At 42.5% G+C, this 18,038-nt stretch overlaps 1 protein-coding gene across 3 annotated transcripts in view; it reads left to right on the plus strand.

The window, feature by feature from the left end:
• Window positions 1-18,038, plus strand: part of XPNPEP1 (X-prolyl aminopeptidase 1) — a 61,082-nt gene that overhangs the window by 26,386 nt on the left and 16,658 nt on the right. For all 3 annotated transcript variants that reach the window (XM_027851672.1, XM_027851673.1, XM_027851674.1), the window contains 6 exons: window positions 1,241-1,345; window positions 3,688-3,780; window positions 4,259-4,402; window positions 8,596-8,691; window positions 10,792-10,873; window positions 11,344-11,554. In XM_027851672.1, the coding sequence (XP_027707473.1) occupies window positions 1,241-1,345; window positions 3,688-3,780; window positions 4,259-4,402; window positions 8,596-8,691; window positions 10,792-10,873; window positions 11,344-11,554 (731 nt within the window). The remainder of the gene's footprint in view (window positions 1-1,240; window positions 1,346-3,687; window positions 3,781-4,258; window positions 4,403-8,595; window positions 8,692-10,791; window positions 10,874-11,343; window positions 11,555-18,038) is intronic.

Below are 18,038 nucleotides of genomic sequence, written 5' to 3' on the forward strand. Positions count from 1 at the left end.
GTGTGTGTGTGTGTGTGTGTGTGTGTGTGTGTGTGGATTCCAGTCCTGGTTTGAGTGCGTGCATGTGTGTAGTACATAATCCGAAGGAAAACGCACACTGGATGTTCCCTGCTTTGTTTCTGTTGTTTCACATTGGGTCTTGAGCTTCAATGTGCCCCTTAAGCTCTGTGCCCCTTCCCTTGCAGTGCCTACCCTCTTGCTCATAGAGCAGTCCTGTTAACTGTTCTGTATAGTTCTCCCAAGTACATGGATGCTTGTTGACCCATTTGCCTTGAGGCACAAACAGAAAGACTTCATGGCAGGTCCTGTCTGGGCCTTGCACTCACTCATTAATTGTGTGCGTGCGCACGTGCTCGTGTGCTTACCTTCTTGTCTTTGGGTTACAGATACCTCCAGATAGTTAAAACCGCACAAGCCAGTGATTTAGACAGCCAGTGCTGAAAGCCCTTTCCCTCACTGATTAGCTCATTGTTTCCCTTTCCAAATGCCTTCATAGGTTTGCTCGTACTTATCGGTTGTGCCTGATACTCTGCTGATGGCTTCAAGCCTGTTACACCCAGTGCAAGCTGGGGGCAGAGGTGGGAGAGGACACTGCATGTTAGCGTACAAGTTCAGGGGGCCTCTCCACGTTAGTGAATGTGATTTCCCAGTACCCTTGGTTGAACTGGTTTGATCCCTCTCTGGGCCAGGTTGAATAGAAGGATTCCAGTAAGGGATTAAAAATTAAGGAACTGAGAGACCCCTTAGGACAGGTATGTGGTAGAAGAAATGAATTGGTTTCTGTGATGTATCAGAGTGGACCAGTAGTGTCTCCAATGTTTAGAAAGAACGGAAGCCTCAGGAATTTCAACCCAACCGCGTTTGGAGTTTTTGAGATTTTTTTTTTTCCCATAGCACTTCTAAAAGCTTTGGCTGATTTTGAGAAATGAGTTCTTTTCTATGGGTCTACTCCTTTGAGTGTTTGGCCCCAGTGCCGATGTGAATGACCTCATGGTACTATTTAATTTTCTTATTATATAACACGGCCCTGGGGTAAAGTAAGTTTCAGCTCCAGGATTATCTCTGAGACCGAGAGAATAATGGCAACTGTGGGTATTTTGAGGAGATGGATTTGCCTTTTTGTCAGAAGATTGTGCCTTCTCTAGTGACTGGGAAGTTCATCATGGCTGTGTTTTGTTTGGGAATGTGTTTATTAAAAAATATTTCTCTTCCTTTTGCTCTTCCCTCACCTCTGCCACAGGTACAGCTATCATCACAGAGCAGCATGCGGCAATGTGGACTGATGGACGCTACTTCCTCCAAGCTGCCAAGCAGATGGACAGCAATTGGACCCTCATGAAGATGGGTGGGTAGGGGCTGCCAGATGCTTGCCTAGACCCAGCAGGAGGCGAGTGGAATGTTGCTTTGTTGTCCCTGGGACAGCTGATGAAGGAGGTTTATCAGGCAGGGTCACAGGAACTGAGAAATCCTTCCTAGTCCTCAGTCTCAGGGTGACAGCAGGCTCTGTTCTTTGTAGCTTGACCTCTGGTCATATTAGCATATTCGACTGCTGACCTATTTCTTTCATCACTTTGTTCAGGGTACCATGCAAGGAATTGTGAGGTATACAGAGAGGTTCTCTGGCCTCATAGTGTTCTTAAGGGAGCTGAAACATACCTAGTGTAACAATGATATGGTAAGTGCTCCAGAGAAGTACAAAATGAAATACCCTGTTCAGGGGTAGAAGAGATCACTCTTGGCTGGAAGCAACTACTTCATGGTTGAAGCAGAATTTGAGAATAGTCTTTTTTTTTTTGTTAAAGGCAGTTGGGGTTAAGTGACTTGCCCAGGGTCACACAGCTAGTAAAGTGTCAAGTGTTTGGTCTGAGGCCGGATTTGAACTCAGGTTCTCCTGACTTCAGGGCTGGTGCTCTATCCACTGTGCCACCTAGCTGCCGCGAGAATAGTCTTAAAGGATAAGTAGAGAATATTGACTCTAAGAGATAAGGTTGGGGATGGAATTTGGCAATGGATAATGGCATTAACCATGGTACAAAGGCTAGGAAGTGTTGAATGTTTGGGGATGAAGATTAGAAAATGTTAAATGCTTGATAAATGTACCAGTAGTATCATGATGGTTTTTCTTAGTGTGAAGTAGTGATGTGGGATTCCCCAAGGAAGGATAGTAGGGGGGGTTTTCTTGCCAAGCAGCCATCTGTCATCTACTTATCAAGGATTTGAGTGGGTATGTGGTGTCCTACTAGATAAATAGGCCCAGGTTCAATTTTCTGGAATCTATCAAGTGACAGAGACCTTAGGAGGACCATGGAATATCAGAAGCAGAGATGTTGTGTGCTGTTTCCCTTCCTGGTCTAGAGTAATGAATTCAAAGCCCATATGATGTCACTGAGGGCAAATCAGTGCAGGATTTGAAGAATTTCCTCTGTGTATAGTTATAAACACTCTTACTTGGGAGTGGGAAAAGAAGTCTCTCTTTGCCTAAAGGATAGGTGATGCTAGGGATAAATATTAGGAAAAGATGAGGAAAGTAAAGGCCAGGAATGCTTGACATTTCTTGTTCCTTAGAGGAGAATAAGAGGGAAAGTAAATTCTTATGCAAAACACTCTAGGGTAAAAAGTCTGGGGAATTCAGTGACTGGACAGTGACAGCTGGGCTTCTGCCAGAATTAACTTGATCTCTCTGGGGGTAGAGCCATATAGGTTGGATTTGACCAACCAATGGGTGTGAGTTTCCCATGGGGTTGCCCAAAGAGAACCTCCTGCCCTCTATTCCTGGAAGTCACATGGCTTTTCCTTGTGAATTAAGGACCCAAAGAGAAACTTGACTAATAAGTGGCTTGGTGGTTTAAAAAAAGGGGGTGAGGGGAGGTGGAGAGCAAAGAATAAAGCAACAGGCTGAGGTGTTAATGTTGAGGATGATAGTTTTTTTTTAAGAACTTTGATTCTTTGTTTTTTCTAGCCCATTCCTTAGAAACAGTCTTTTGCCAATTCTCAAGAGAGATGTGAACCTTAGTAAGTTGTTAAAGGTTCCACTTGGGCTCAGGTTATTTTGGTCATTAGAAAAGTCTGTGGTAGCCTCTATAATGCTGCTGGCTTTTAAAATGTCTCTTCGATATTCAGGTTCTTGTATGATGCCTTTAAGGTATAAAGCCTAGCCCTTGAGAAGTTACCTTCAGCCCCAGTCTGTCCAGAATTCTTTCCAGATAAGTAACAGTCCTCGTTTGTTACCTCTCAGAAGTTCCTCATTGTTTGTGAAATAGCATGGTGGATGGGTCCTGGTTCCTGATAGATACCCGTCCTTCTTCAACTTACCATCTTCCTTCTGGTCAGTAGGAGTAGATAAATTAGGATTGCTGAGGTTACAGGGATGATACTATTTATCCACATTCCTAAGGATTTCCCTTAGAATAAGGTTAGTATTTGCCAGGGAGATGGTATGGGGCTAAGATTTGTCATCTGGCTGAATTCTCTTTTGCTTCATATGTGTCTAATTAACTTCGTTCAAAGCCATCTCACGATCTTCTTCCTTGATTTAATGAGGTTCAAATGTCCTAAAGCATTATAATCATTTGTAGTGAGGAGAATGATTAATTAAGACCCTGCCACAGGACCACCAGTATTTAGTTTCTCTTTAGGTGACAGGACCATCTTTGTCCAGTTGTGAATTGTTTTTGCCTCTTTTTCCAGGTCTGAAGGACACACCGACTCAGGAGGACTGGTTGGTGAGTGTACTTCCTGAAGGATCCAGGGTTGGTGTGGACCCTTTGATCATTCCATCAGGTTAGTGAATATGATTTGTTCTAGCCTTGGTAATAAGGTGACTGATAGAATCTTGACTTCCTTCTGAGATGTTCAGGATGACAAATGTGCCTTGATGGATGGTAGGTGTGTATTTCAGAAGAATTATGGAATTCTAAAGCTGAAGGGGACCTAAGAGATCAGCTAATCACTTACCTCATTTCACAGTTGAGGAATCTGAGGTCTGGAGAGGAAGACTTCATGTCAAAAAACCTGTTTCTTATGATTTCTCTATACAGTGGTCCCATATGATATGTGATGCTATGTAAAGACCAAATCAAAAGGACAATTTTATGATGGAGGAAAGGAGTGGGGCCCAACCAAGGCAGTGTGGTTAGTTCCTTCTCCTCCCCCGTGTTTCTGGTTTTAGAGACAGGGTGGAAGAAGAACTGACTTTGTGAAGAGGATTCAATCTGCCTCTGCTCTAATGTGTTTTCATGACTACTGTTGATTTCCCTAGATCAATGGAAAAAGATGGCTAAAGTCCTGAGAGGTGCAGGTCACCATCTCGTCCCTGTCAAAGAGAATCTTGTTGACAAGATCTGGACAGATCGTCCCCAGCGTCCCTGCAAACCTCTCCTAACCCTAGGCCTGGATTATACAGGTTAGTGCTTGGATTTTCCTGCTTCACATTTCCTCCTCTTTCCCATCAAAGTCCCTGGAACCAACTTGAGCTGTCATAAGATTTTCCTCCCTCCTAGCATGATGTGGCATTTGATTAAAGTAAAGTTCGATTCAGCTTGTAATGCCACTTAATGAGGCTTGGTTTATTCTTACAAAGCTCTTTTGAATAGCTCTTTTCTTCCTTGTTGTTCCGAAGGCAATGTTCTTTAGTTCTGAGTTGCTAGCTGTTGTTCCTCTAATTTATTTACTCTTGGTTGCAGAGCTGAGAGTTTTCCCTGCCCCTCTTAAAGTGGTACTTGATTACTTGCTATTTTTCTCTCTTCACATTTTAGATTGTGAGCTGGAGACTTGGGATGTGTGTGTGTGTGTGTGTGGTGGGGGCTAGTCCTCACAGCCAGTCAGTGTTGGTAGTAGGTAGTGAGTGATGAATTTGTAGGTAAAATTTGTATATCAGATAGCACCAAGGGAGTGAGACTCCAGCTATAGGGGAGGGAATTTTAGCTATGAAATTTAAAGAAAGGGGGGTAGCTTGTGGAATTTAGGCACCCTGCCCAGAAAGGGTCCTGGGAAGATAGTATGGAAGACCAGTCTCCTGGCTAGTGTTTTAAAAAGCATTCCAGAGGATCTTCAAAGCATCGTTTTGTCAGGGAGGTGGAACTCCCAGCTTCTTCTTCTGCTCTTTACCCTTGGATGGTATTACAACTTCTTCGTTAGGCACTTGGTGTACAAGCCCAGTGACACAAGGTTAGGTTGACATTTTCTCCCTGCATGTTTTGAATTTTTTCTGGAGCCTTGGCTCCCACAAGTGGTCCTTTGGCTTAGAGGAAGGAGAGGGGGGTAGTAGTAAGCTTTGTTTGCCAAATGCCTGCCCCACTGGAAAACACCAAACTTATTGGCAAGTAGTGACAGATGCCAAGAGTGGACTTTCCTTCCAGAACTGACTAGTGCCCCAAATTCCAATGCTGGGGGCTGGTAGGAAACTTCTTGCCTTGGAAGGGGTGCTCCTGGGGAGTTGTTATTGTTGTTTCCCTGTAGCTAGTCTTTTTGAGAGGTGCAGATGCCTGTAATGTTTGACTGTGCACCTGACTAATAGGAACAGATATGATTTTAGCAGAGTAGTTTACCAGGAATTATTAATTGTGGTTACTCACCAACTTCCTCCTCAAACTATTGCCCTGTGTTGCTCCTCCCTTTCACAGCCACACGCCTAGAAAAGGCAGTCTACTCTGGTTGCCTCTCCTTCCGCTCCTCTCCTCTACCTTTTATAGTCTGGCTTTCAAATTCATCACTTATCTTAAATTGCTCTCTCTGAAGTTACTAGTTATCTCCTGATTGCCAAATCTGATGGCCTTTATTCAGTCCTCCACCTTCTTGACTTCTCACCAGCCTTTGACACTGTTGACCATTGTCTTCTCCAGGATAAGTCTCTCCTCTCTGGGTTTTCAGGACACCGTTTCCTCTTGGCTCTCTTCCTAACCAGTCTGTCCACTCCTCAGTGTCTTGGTTGGTTCTTCGTCCATATCACACCTCTTACCTAGGGGTATATCCCAAGGCTTTGTACTGGGCCCTCTTTTTCTCTCTCTCTTAGTCATCAACTCCCATGGGGTCTAATATCACTTTAAGCAGATAATTCCTAGATCTATATATGTAGCCTTCTTCTTTCCTGAGCTCCAGTGTTACATTTCCAACTACCTATTAGACATTTCTAACTGGACAGACATCTCAAACAATATACTATGTCCAGAACTGAATTCATTTTCTTTCTGCCTTGAACTCTTCCGCCTTTCAAACTTCCTTATTTCCAGGAAGGCACCACTATTCTTCCAGGCACTCATGTTCTTAATTTTAGAGTCATTTTCAACTTCTGATTCCCCGTCATACCACATCTAATCAGTAAAATCTTCTGATTTCTACCTCTATACATTCTCAAATGTCAGTGCCTAGTTCAGGTCCTATTGTAATAGTCTCCTAGTTGGGCTTCCTGCACCATTTCTCTCTCCTCTCCAGTCCATTCTCCATACAAAGTATAAGTCTGACCATGTCATTGATTCTCATCTCCAGAGGTTTTTAGTTGATCTCAGAGGCCTCTGTTTTCTCATTTTTTTTTTCTGTGAGGCATTTGGGGTTAAGTGACTTGCCCCCAGAGTCACACAGCTAGTGAGTGTTATGTGTCTGAGGCTGGATTTGAACTCAGTTTCTCCTGACTCCAGGGCTGGTGCTCTATCCACTGCACCAGCTAGCTGCCCCAGTTTTCTCATTTGTAATATGAGGTGTTTGGATTACAGGACCTCTAAGACCTCTTCTAATATGAAATCAATGTTCCTATGATTCCTTGGATAAGGGTCACCATAGCTGGTCATACTTAAGTAGGGTGACTCCAAGAAGCTGTAGCATGCATAATGACTGCTTCCCAGCAGATGGGCTAAAGCAGGTTGAGGGTTAATGGCAGACCTCAAACCCATTGGTGAGTTAGGGGGATGTCTATGCCAAGCATGTGAAGGCTATGTCGAGCATGGTGGAATGGGCAAATGAGAACAGTTTGCTCCAACAGCCATGGAGGTGGCTGAAACAGGTGCTGTGGAGGGCTTAGAGCTTGGTTAGACATTGAAGACACCAGATCATCCACTGCATCCTGGGCCATTGTCAGTCATCCTGCCACTGGATTTTGATGACTCTGGAAGACAGAGTGAGGCTGATGACTTTGTGCTACTCTGCCTCACTTTAATCCAATTCATATGGGAGTCAAGACATCACCTCACGATGTAATTGGTCCTCTTCAAAAATGAAGGACAAATAACAACAACAATGCCATTCTTCTCCTTTCTCTGAGTACATCATTCCTGCTTTGGCTTCATAGGCAGTAAACATTTACTAAGCACCTGCTCTCTGCTAGGCACTGTGTTTTGTGCTAGAGATATAACAAGAGGCAAAAGATAGTCACTGCCCTTGAGGGACTCATAATCTAATGGGGAGAGATATAGGGGGAGATATGGTATCATAGGATCTTGTAGTTCTAGAGGTAGGAAGGGCTTCAGAGGACATCTTGTCCAATCTCCTTATTTTATAGATGAGGAAACTGAGACATAGGGAGGTTAATTGACTTGTCTAAGGTCACATATATAGAAGTGTTAGAGTTGAGATTTAAACCCAGGTCTTCTGACTAAAGAGATCGTGTTCTTTCCTTAGTATCATGGTCCTGCCTCACTACAGTTGTATATGAGGCACCTCATTTTTAAGGCTTAGATATTTTAAGTGATTTGCCCATGGTCATACAGTAAGCGGCAGGGATTGAAAGCCATGTCTCCTAACTAATTCCACCATGCCTCTGTTATCCGACCCCCTTCCCCAGTGACATCTACATTGCAGAGGCCTGCAATGTGTTGTCGTTTGTAGCGCTCTCAATGGACATCATAGGTATTGTTAGCTAGACAGGACCTCAATTTGTCATCTGGCCTTCCAGACTTTCAGACATTACCCCATTTTGTAGAGGAATGTAACTGTGTATTGTTGTTTGTCCTTTGTTCTTGAAGAGTTGATATTGTGACTGATGAGTGAATTGGATTTAAGTGAGGCAGGGCTGTACAAAGTCACCAGCCTCACTCTCTCCTCTGGAGTCATCTGGGTCCAGTGGCAAGACAGGGATCAGGACAACTGGAGATGGCCCTGAATGCAGTGGCCTTTTTAAGCTAAGGTCTTTCTGAGTCTCAGTTTATCTGACAATGACCATTTAGTGATTAAAGCTAGGTAAGAAATGAGACAAAAATGGCCTCTTGTTACCAACTACCAGAAAAAGCTCCACCAGTAGAGAAAGCTATCTAAGTTCTTTTGCTGCAATGCTGCAGTTAACCTTGAAAATAACTGGAAAACTGATTATCATAAAACTTAGCTGACTTGTCCAAGTTTGTTCAGCTAGTGAGTAATGGAAAAGGAAGGGGATGACTAGAACCCATGTTTCCTGTTTTCTTGGGCAAAAAAAAAAAAAAAAAGCTCCCTTTTCTGCAAAATTTAAATTTTGTTGAATGTTGGTGGAATTGTGAGGATTCGATATGGCACTCTTTCTGCTCCCATGGAGTTTATACTCTAGTAGATTATATTAGACTATAGCAGCGCTTCTGCTAGGAGAGGATTTCCTGGAAGAATGGGCCTTAAAGTTGTGACTTTTATATATTTTAGGTATAGCCTGGAAGGACAAGGTTGCTGACCTTCGAGTGAAAATGGCGGAGAGAAAAGTGGTGTGGTTTGTGGTCACTGCCCTGGATGAGATTGCATGTGAGTACTCTGATTTCATTGTTTGGGTGTGTCACTTGATATTATTGTAGGTTCCCTGGAATCTCTTTGCTCAAGAATCATTTTACTTACTGAGAGGCTGTGGAATGAAGAGTGGTTCAGTTACAGTACCAACCACGTACAAGAGATGTCTATTAAGATTGAATGGTGGGAGAGACCTGAGGGAATTTAGCCCTGTGAAGGATTAATATTACAATTCAGAGGCTAAGAATAACCAGGTGAGTGCTACCTACCTACTATTGGTCATTGTACATTAGAAACTGTTTGGATTAAGGATCCAAAAATGGAAAAGTATGGCTTAAGTGTTCTGAATCACTCTCTATCCTCTCTATGGGCCATATTAAACTATTCCTCTCCAGTGTTATAGGCATTTATTTTCCCCACAGGAAACAGAGATCTCTGGCTAAATCTGTAAGCTGTAATAGGAATTTGTCAGTTTTCATCTCTGAAGTTGCCTCTGCCTAATTCTGGAGTCCATGCTTACCAAAAACTACGCTGTGATTTGGAGGGATCTCATAAGGTCCATTTACTGTCTCTCTGGCTCTCTGCTAAGTAGAGGGGTAGCTTACTTTTTATTTTAATCTCAAGAGAAATTCCCCTCCCTCCATCTCTGGAACACAAATAACCTGTTTTCCATCTTCTGCAGTTAGGAAATTTTTACAAAATTGTTAGCTTTGTTATAGTACTCTTAGAGTAATAGGTGGAAGATGTAATGAAGTGAATTGAGGCATAGTGTCAGGAAAAAAACAACAACTTCTTAACAATGAAAGCCCCAAGTAGAATGGGCTGGGTGCTAGGTTCCTTCTCCTTGGAGGTCTTCCTGCAAAGTCTGGATGACCGCTTGTTGGGTATGTTAGAGCTGTTCCAATCCCTGTTTGGCTGCAGCATCTCTTCCGACTATTGAATTCTTTAATTCTCTGAGATGGATCTAATGTGCAAAGTGAGCTTACCACAGGATCATGATTTCATATATTGATTGCTAGAAGGGACCTCAACAGTCTAGACTCCTCAGCTAGGTGGCACAGTGGATAGAGTGCTGGGCCTGGAGTCAGAAGACCCATCTTCGTGAGTTCGAATCTGGCCTCAGACACTTTCTAGCTATGAGACCCTGGGCAAGTCACTTAAGCCTGTTTACCTCAGTTTCCTCATCTGTAAAATGAGCTAGAGAAGGAAACTCCATTATCTTTGCCAAAAAAACTCCAAATGGGGTCATGAAGAGTCAGACACAACTGAAAAATGACTGAACTGAACCTCATTTTATAGACGTCTGATGATGTAGAGTAGAAAGGGACCTTGGAGAACATCTCTTCCATGCCCTTCATTTTACAAAGGAGGAATCTGAGGCTAAGAAGTGGCCTATCTGGATAGGTAGAAGGCAGGGCAGGGAAGGCAGGCTTTTGCCAGTGGTCAGTGCCATGACAGAATTCTGGGTGGCAGTTCTCAGTTGAGTTTCATTCTTATACTATGATAGTTGTGACTCACTGTTTTCAGGGATGCATTTCTAATTGAGACTCACTGAAACTTACAGAAAGGCCCTTTCCTCTTTTCCCTAGAGGTTGTTTATGGCCTCATTGCACCAAGCAGGGGCCTCTCTCCTGATGACTTCACCCTTGCATTGGTGAGAGAAAACTCCCACCCTGTCCCTTGGGGAGTGGGGTGGGTTTCTTCTTCGACTTTGTGTTGTGAGCCTGGATAGCCTTGTAGAGTACCACCAAACAGAGCAAAGAAAGGAGCTGGGGGTGAGGGTATCACCAAACAGAGCAAGGAAGGGAGTTAGTCATTGTAGCTGTCTTTGTCATGCATTTGGCTGGATTTCCCTACGAAGGCTCCATTCCTTTCTCCTGGAGCCTGTGAACTTTCTGGCTGGAGACACAGTTTGGGCGCCATCGTGTGGTGAAAAAAAGCCCCCATGAGTCACAATAGGTTGGTTGACATGGAATGTAGGCAGTTCTTGACCTGTGCATTTATTTTTCTGTGGACTTTGGCTGCCAGTTCCTGAGTCCTTTTCTCTTCCCAGCCCTGGCGCTGGTTTCGTGTTTCATGCTCAGTAGGTAATGGGGGCCCCTCTGTTTCATTTTCCAGGGCTGTTCAATCTCCGGGGATCAGACGTGGAGCACAACCCGGTATTTTTTTCCTATGCGATCATAGGAACAGACACAATCAGGTGAATGCAACATGGAGCTACTCACTTTTCTTTCCTGTTTTTCTCCTGGGCCTGCTCTTCCTGCCTCCCTGCTTGCCTTAGCACTAGATTGTATAAACACTAGGGACATGCCAAACATGGCCAGGTAAAATGGGCAAAGCTCTTCTCTCCCAAGGAGCTAGGTTACATGGCCTCTCTCTCCACTTCACTCTCTCCCTGACAGTTCTGCTGGCCTTTGGGTTGCTGCCTGTTTGGAATGTCTTCCTTTTGCTGCCCCAGGCTGTATAAAACCATCTGTGGCTTCTCTCTGATAGGAAGATAAAGTCCCCTAAACCATAAGCAATGATAAGTACACAAGTAGTGGTATGTTATACTCTCTGTGGGGCCGATGGGTTCTCTGTGCTCTCTGTTAGTTCATGGCTATTCTCTTTTCTTCCTCTCCTTCCTTCCTTATTTCCCTCCTTCTGTCTCCTGGTTCCACCTCTCCTCAGGCTTTTTATTGATGGAGACAGGACCAAAGCACCTGATGTGAAGGAGCATCTTCTGTTCAACTCCAGCTTGGCAGATGAGTTTAAAGTCCAGGTGGTTCCTTATAAATCCATTTTGACCGAGCTCAAGGCCATCTGCACTGGCCTCTCCCCAAAGGACAAGGTGTGGATCAGTGACAAAGCCAGCTATGCTGTGAGCGAGGCCATTCCCAAGGTGGGTGTCATTTGCCCTCAGTCCTGGATCCATTCCTCAAGTTATGCCACTGTGCTCAGGTTAATAACTCCCATTAGTTCCTGTTGGAACTGAGCCCCATTGTCTCTTTCCCCCTGCTGTCCAGTCATCAGTTTCTTTGGAAATTACTGTCAGATCAGAATGGTGGTTTTGCCCAATTCTTCTAGAAACAAATTAGACTCAAAGAGGAAAGGGGAAGAAGAACCTGGAAGCCTGGACATGTGACAACCCCCTCTCCCCCCAGCAAGAGTTTCTGTCTAGGAATAGGGAAATACCACAAATCCTGCAAAGGTAATAGGATGAAGGATTCACTTGGAAGTATAACTTTTCTTTTGAAAAGGACCAGTGTCCAGAGAAGGGGTGTCCCAGGCCCCTGTTATCTGAGTGACTGAGCTGTGGAGAGGACTGAGGAATCAGCATAGGCTTTAGGCTGTTTGTAGGCTAAGTAGGCAGAGTATTGGAGCTTGAGTGATAAGTGAATTCTGGACCCTAGGTTGAGGCCCATTTAGTGGACCCTCAGCTAGAAGAGATATTGTGATACCAGCTCTATCAACTGGAAAGGTATTGCAATAGTCTAGGTAAAAAGTGATGAATGTCTGTAGGAGGGTCATTATGGTAAGAGTAAAGAGAAGAGGATAGGGGAGAGAAATCTAGGGGAGGTTGACTGGAGGAGAATTGGCAACCAAATGGATGTAGAGGAGAGAGAATAAAAGACTTGTGGATAGCTCCAACTTTGCAAACTTAGGTCACTGGAGGGATTGGAAGGATAGAAATAGAGAAGTTAAGAAGAGGAATAAGTTTAAAAGAAAAGACAGTAAGTTCCGTTTTGGACACAATAAGTTTGAGATGCCTATGGGGCATCCAGAAATTGTTGTCTAGCAGGCAGTTATTAATGAAGGAGCTCCGGAGAGAGATGAGCTCTGAATGGATGAAATGAATGAATGAATAAGTATTTAGCAGAGTCATCTGCATAGACATGATAGTTGACTTTTTGGAAGCTGAGAGAAAACAGAGAAAGAGCTCAGGGTAGATCCCTGAGGAATACCCACCCATAGGGGGGTGGGGTGGGGGAGGTGGGGTGAGACTTGGATATTGATCCTGCAAAGGAGATTGAGAAGAAGAGGCAGGTAGGAAGAAAACCACAGAACAGTATCACAAACACCCAAAAAGGAGAGACTATTCAGAAGGAGGGGGTGATCAACACTGTCAAATTTTGGAGAGGTCTAGGGATGAAAAAAGGCATTTGGATTGGAGATGATTGGAGACTTTTGGGAGGAAGAAGTCACAATACAAAGGGGTGAGAATTGAGTGGGAGGTGAGAAAGTAGAGGCACACAGTGTTGAGGTTTCTTCCCCCCTAGGACTTTGGTTGTGAAAGAGAGAAAAGGTATCCGATGATACTTTGAGGAGGATGGTAGGGTCAAATTAGTTTTTTGAGGATGAGAGAAGTTGGATATGTGTGAAAGCAGAAGGAAAAGCAGCAATGGGTAAAGAAAGGTTGAAGTTTGGATCAGGGGTTAAGATTAAGTACATAAATGGAGAGATTGGTAGTGGAAGGAGAAGAATTACCTCATCCTGAGATTAGAGCAAGGGGAGGGTATATGGAATGACACTGAATTGATTTGTAATAGAGAATTGGAGGAGAAGGAGCTAATGAAGGATGCCTTTTTTTTCCCTTTCCCTTTCAGTGAAGCTTGAAGCCAGAACCTTTGCTTGAGAGGGAGTGAGGAATGGTAGTGGTGTCTTGAGAAGAGGTTTAGAACAGTCACTAGGTTCAATAGAGTTCAAGAGAGAGAGTTAATCAAGAAAGAGTGATTGGAATGTAGCAATGAGGGCCCAGGTGAGACTGGAAAATATACATTTGCAGTGATTAGGGGCTTTCCTCTAGTAGTGTTTAGCAGCATAGAAGCAAAAGTAGAGAAGGTGGAAGGAAAGTAACCCAGGGCTGGGGTTTGGAGAGGGATGAAAAGTAATAGGATAATGAGGCAGGGGATTGATTCAGGGGCTCAGGGTATTGTAAAGCAGTGGAGGGAGGAGCCTTGGCAAAGCGCTTTATTGCTTTGACCTGTGGGGTTTTTTCTTTAAAAAAAGTTCTTTGTTGTGACATGTGTTATGCTTTTGATCCCTTTTGTGACCATTAGATTATTTTTTCCTGTTGTAATAGTGACACCTACTGTGCCAACTAAATATCTTATTTACTATAATATGTTAGAATTCTTCTCCTGAAGCTAATTTCTTTTTGGTGAAAATAAAAAAGAATAATGATTCAAATTGGATGTTGTCAGTTAAAGTTTTTTTTTTTTTAAACAGAGGTATTCCTTGTCCTGCTTGGGTAAGGGGTGGTGGTGGCGTGCGTAAGGGATATGAGATGGATAATTTTTTCAGGCTTATGTAGCATTTTGGATAATAAAAAGAAGTATAATAGTTTTGGTGGAAGGTGTAATGAACTGACATTTGAGAGACCTGTTTCTTGCTTTATTTTTATTTTTAAATTTATTTTGCTTTATTAATTTATTTATTTTTACTTTGGGCAAGCCCTGGAAGTGAGAGTGTGGGGCTAGGTGATTTTTGAAAACCCTGAAGTCTTTGAAGTGCTAACATTTTGTGATTATAATTTACTTTGGACAATGTCAAGGTGGAATTTTAATTCTTTTCATAATTTACGTAGGCCTAATTTTTGAATTTCCCCTAAATTATTATGGTCTGTTCTCAATAATCAGTATCTGATGTGGTTCACCAAGTATAGTGCCATTTCTGGGAAAGAAAGGGAAAAAATAAGGAGGCCTTGCTGGCAAGTTCCCACCAGCACTGGGTTTCTGAGACCAGGGAAAGCGTTCTGTTCTGTGTGTTGATAAAAAGGCTCACACTGGTAGAAAAATAAATATCAGATGTGGTCTTTCACTGAGCTGATCATCCTGGGGATTTTTTGGATGCCTAGATAGACTGTTAGCAACCACAAACCTGGCAGAATGTTGGCTTTACAGTAAATAACATTCCCTCTCTCTACCCTCGATAGAATGTAAGCTTCTCAAAGGTGGAGATGATTTCATTTTTTTTGTAGTCGTATTCCCAGCTCTTAGCGCAGTGCCTGGCACATAGTAGGTACTTACATGCCTGTTGATAGATTGATTGAGGAGATTGAGTCAGAGATTTTCAGAACTGGAAGTGACCTTATTAGTCATCTAGTTCAAATGGTTTATCAAAAGAATCCCTACTATTACATATTCAATAAAGGTTCATCCAAGCTTTAATTAAATACCTTCACTGAGATGGAATTAGCTGCCTCCTGAGAAAACCCGTTTTGCCTTCAAACAGCTCTGGCTGTTTTCTCTGTTAACTTCAAGCTTAAACTTGCCTTTTTGTAATTCTCATCCGCTCCTCTAGTTTGCATTCTGGGACCAAGTAAAAGAAATCGACTTCCTCTTCCACATGCCTGCTTTTTAAGACTTGAAGGCAGTTATGTTCCCCCTTAGCTAAACATCCCCAGTTTCTTCACTGATTGTTTTATAGAACATTCTGGTTGTACTTCTCTGGGTGCTCTCTAGCTTTTCAAAGTCCTTAAACCAGGGCACCCAGAACTGAACCCAGGGGTCCAGGCATACAGGGTCCAGGGTCCAGAGGAACCGTCACTTCCTTATTCCTGGAAGTTATGCCTCTCAATATAGCCAAAACACACCTCCCCCCTCCCCCTTTTTTTTGGCTACCTATCATACTGTTAATCATATTAACACCAGAGTCCATGAAGACTCCAGATTTTTTTCAGATGAAATGCTATCTGGCTCAATGCTTCCCCCTCTCTTGTTCTTCTGAAGTTGATTATTTAAATCCAAATTTAAGTTTCCATTTATCCCCATTAAGTTTCATCTTATTAGGCTTGGCCCAGTTTTGTAGTCAGTTAAGACCTTTTTGGATCCTGATTGTCATCCTGTGTTTTAGCTACCCCTCCTAGATTTGTTTCATCTGAAGATCTGAAAAGAATACTAGCTCTGTTTTTAACCCAGTCATAGATAGTAATGTTAAACAACTCAGGCCCAAGGACAGCTTGGTTCACTTTAGTGGAAACCCCTTTTCAATCTGACATCGAACTATCAGTGATTCCTCTTTGAGTCTGGCTATTCAATGAGTCTGGAATCCATTTGATTATATGGTCATGTAGCCCACATTCTTCCATCTTTTTCCATAAGAATAGCTTGAGATATTTTGTCAAATGCTTTGCTAAAATCTAGATAAACTATGTTACACATTACCCTGGTGTACCATTTTAATAGCTTGGTCCAAAAAAGGAAACGACATTAGTCTGGCATGACCTGTTCTTGATGGAGTCATGCCGGCTCTTTGTAATCACTGCTTCCTTTTCTTGATGCTTACTAATCATATATTTTATATTTCTTTCTATCTATCTATCTATCTATCTATATCTATCTATCTATCTATCTATCTATCTACATATATGCATATACATACACGTATGTCCACACATGTGCATGTGCACACTGTGAGTATGCATATGTGAGTATGCGTACATACACGCATGCATTTTGTTACATAATATTCATTTCTGAATATATCCCTCCTCCTCTCCTCCATCTCCAGCAAGCCATCCCTTTTTAAACAAAGATTTAAAAAGAAAGAGGAAAAACCATTTAGCAAAACCAACCTATACATTGATAATGGCTGACAATATATGCAGTATTCCATACTCAATAGTCCTTTACCTCTCCAAAAAAAAAGGAGAGGGAGAGCTACATTTTCCCAACCTTAATCCAGGGACAAGCTTGATTATTATAATTACATAGTGTCCAGTTTCATTTTGTCCTTTATATTTACATTGTTGTTTTGTTTGCGTATATTGTTTTCCTGGTTCTGCTTGTGTCACACTGTATCAGTTCATATGTTTTTCCATACTTCTCTAAATTGTTAATATTCACAATTTCTTGTGGTGCAGTAATATTCTGTTATTTTCGTACATTACTATGTATTTAGCCATTCTCCAGTCAGTGGACATGTAGGTTGTTGGCTGCCAGTCCTTTGCTGCCACACGCCCACACACACACACACACACACACACACACACACACACACACACACACACAAACACACACACACACACACACACACACACACACACACTGCTGCTGGGAATATTTTGGTGCATATAGGGTTCTTCTTTGTGCCTTCCCCTCTAGGTTAGAGGTTTTGGATGTCATAGTAAATTTTTTTTTTTTTTTTTTTGGCTAGGCAATGGGGTTAAGTGATTTGCCCAGGGTCACACAGCTAGTAAGTGTTATGTGTCTGAGGCCAGATTTGAACTCAGGTCCTCCTGAATCTGGGGCCAGTGCTCTATTCACTGTGCCACCTAGCTGCCCCTATAGCAAATTTTTAAAACATAATTTTAATTTGCTTTCTAGAGTGGTTGGACCAGTTCACAGTATTAGTATGAAGATTATCTCACAGCCATTCCAGTGTTGACTATTTCCATCTTTTCTCATCTTTGCCAATTTGCTGGGTATGAGATGAAACTTCAGGGTTCTTTTTATATGTGTTTCTCTTATTATGAGTGATCTGAAGCAGTCTTTCATAGGATTTCTGGTAATTTGGAAGCAACTAGGTGGCACAGTGGATAAGAGTACTGGGCCTGGAGTTAGGAAGACCTGAGTTAAAATCTGGTTGCTTGAGATGTACAATTGTGAGAAAACTGCTTGCATCAATCTTTGGATCTGATCAGGTTTCTTGTCAGCACAACCTAGGTCTTTCCTTAAGGGTCTCTAAACAGCAGGGAGAGGTGGTCCAGTTTCCTAGCCATGTAAGGCTAAGTTCAAACAGTACGATCAATTTTCTCTCAGTTCCCACAATTAAATAAAGTTTTCTCAAGACAGAATTTGGACTAGACCCATAATTGAATATAAAGGGAACTGGCCCCAGAATTGAGTCACAAGATGGAGTCAGTGTGGTTCACACAATTCCCACAATTAACCACTTGCTGTCCTAATCCCCTCAGTCCCCTCAGTTTGAAATTCTTCCTTTGAGAATTATTTGTTCCCAAACAGAGGCTAGCCATCTCTTTAATAATGTATCCTAGAATTTTCTCAGGAATTGCATTCAAGCTCATTAACTTTTCGTTTGCAGATTCTATTCTCTTTTCTTTGTTGAAAATCAAGACTGTATTCTAGGCCTGTAGTACCTTTTCAGAGTTTTCCGTGACCTTTCATCTGTCAGTGTTTATGGTTCAGCAGTCACATACATCAGTTCCCCCCAGAACTCAGAGGTATGTTTCATTTAGTTCACATGACCTGATTCATTAAGAGCAGCTAGTTGTTCTCTTACTATTTATCCTGGATATCAACTTCCTATTGTTTATTTTTGTTCTATTCTGGCCCATCCAAAGATCATTCTCCTTGGCAGAGAAAATAGAAGCCAAATAAAAATGAAGTAGCTCTACCTTTTCTCTCTCTCCATTGTCAGTTATC

The sequence above is a fragment of the Vombatus ursinus genome, unplaced genomic scaffold, assembly GCF_900497805.2.
Source record: "Vombatus ursinus unplaced genomic scaffold, bare-nosed wombat genome assembly UNPS02009205.1, whole genome shotgun sequence".
Lineage (NCBI taxonomy): Eukaryota > Metazoa > Chordata > Mammalia > Diprotodontia > Vombatidae > Vombatus > Vombatus ursinus.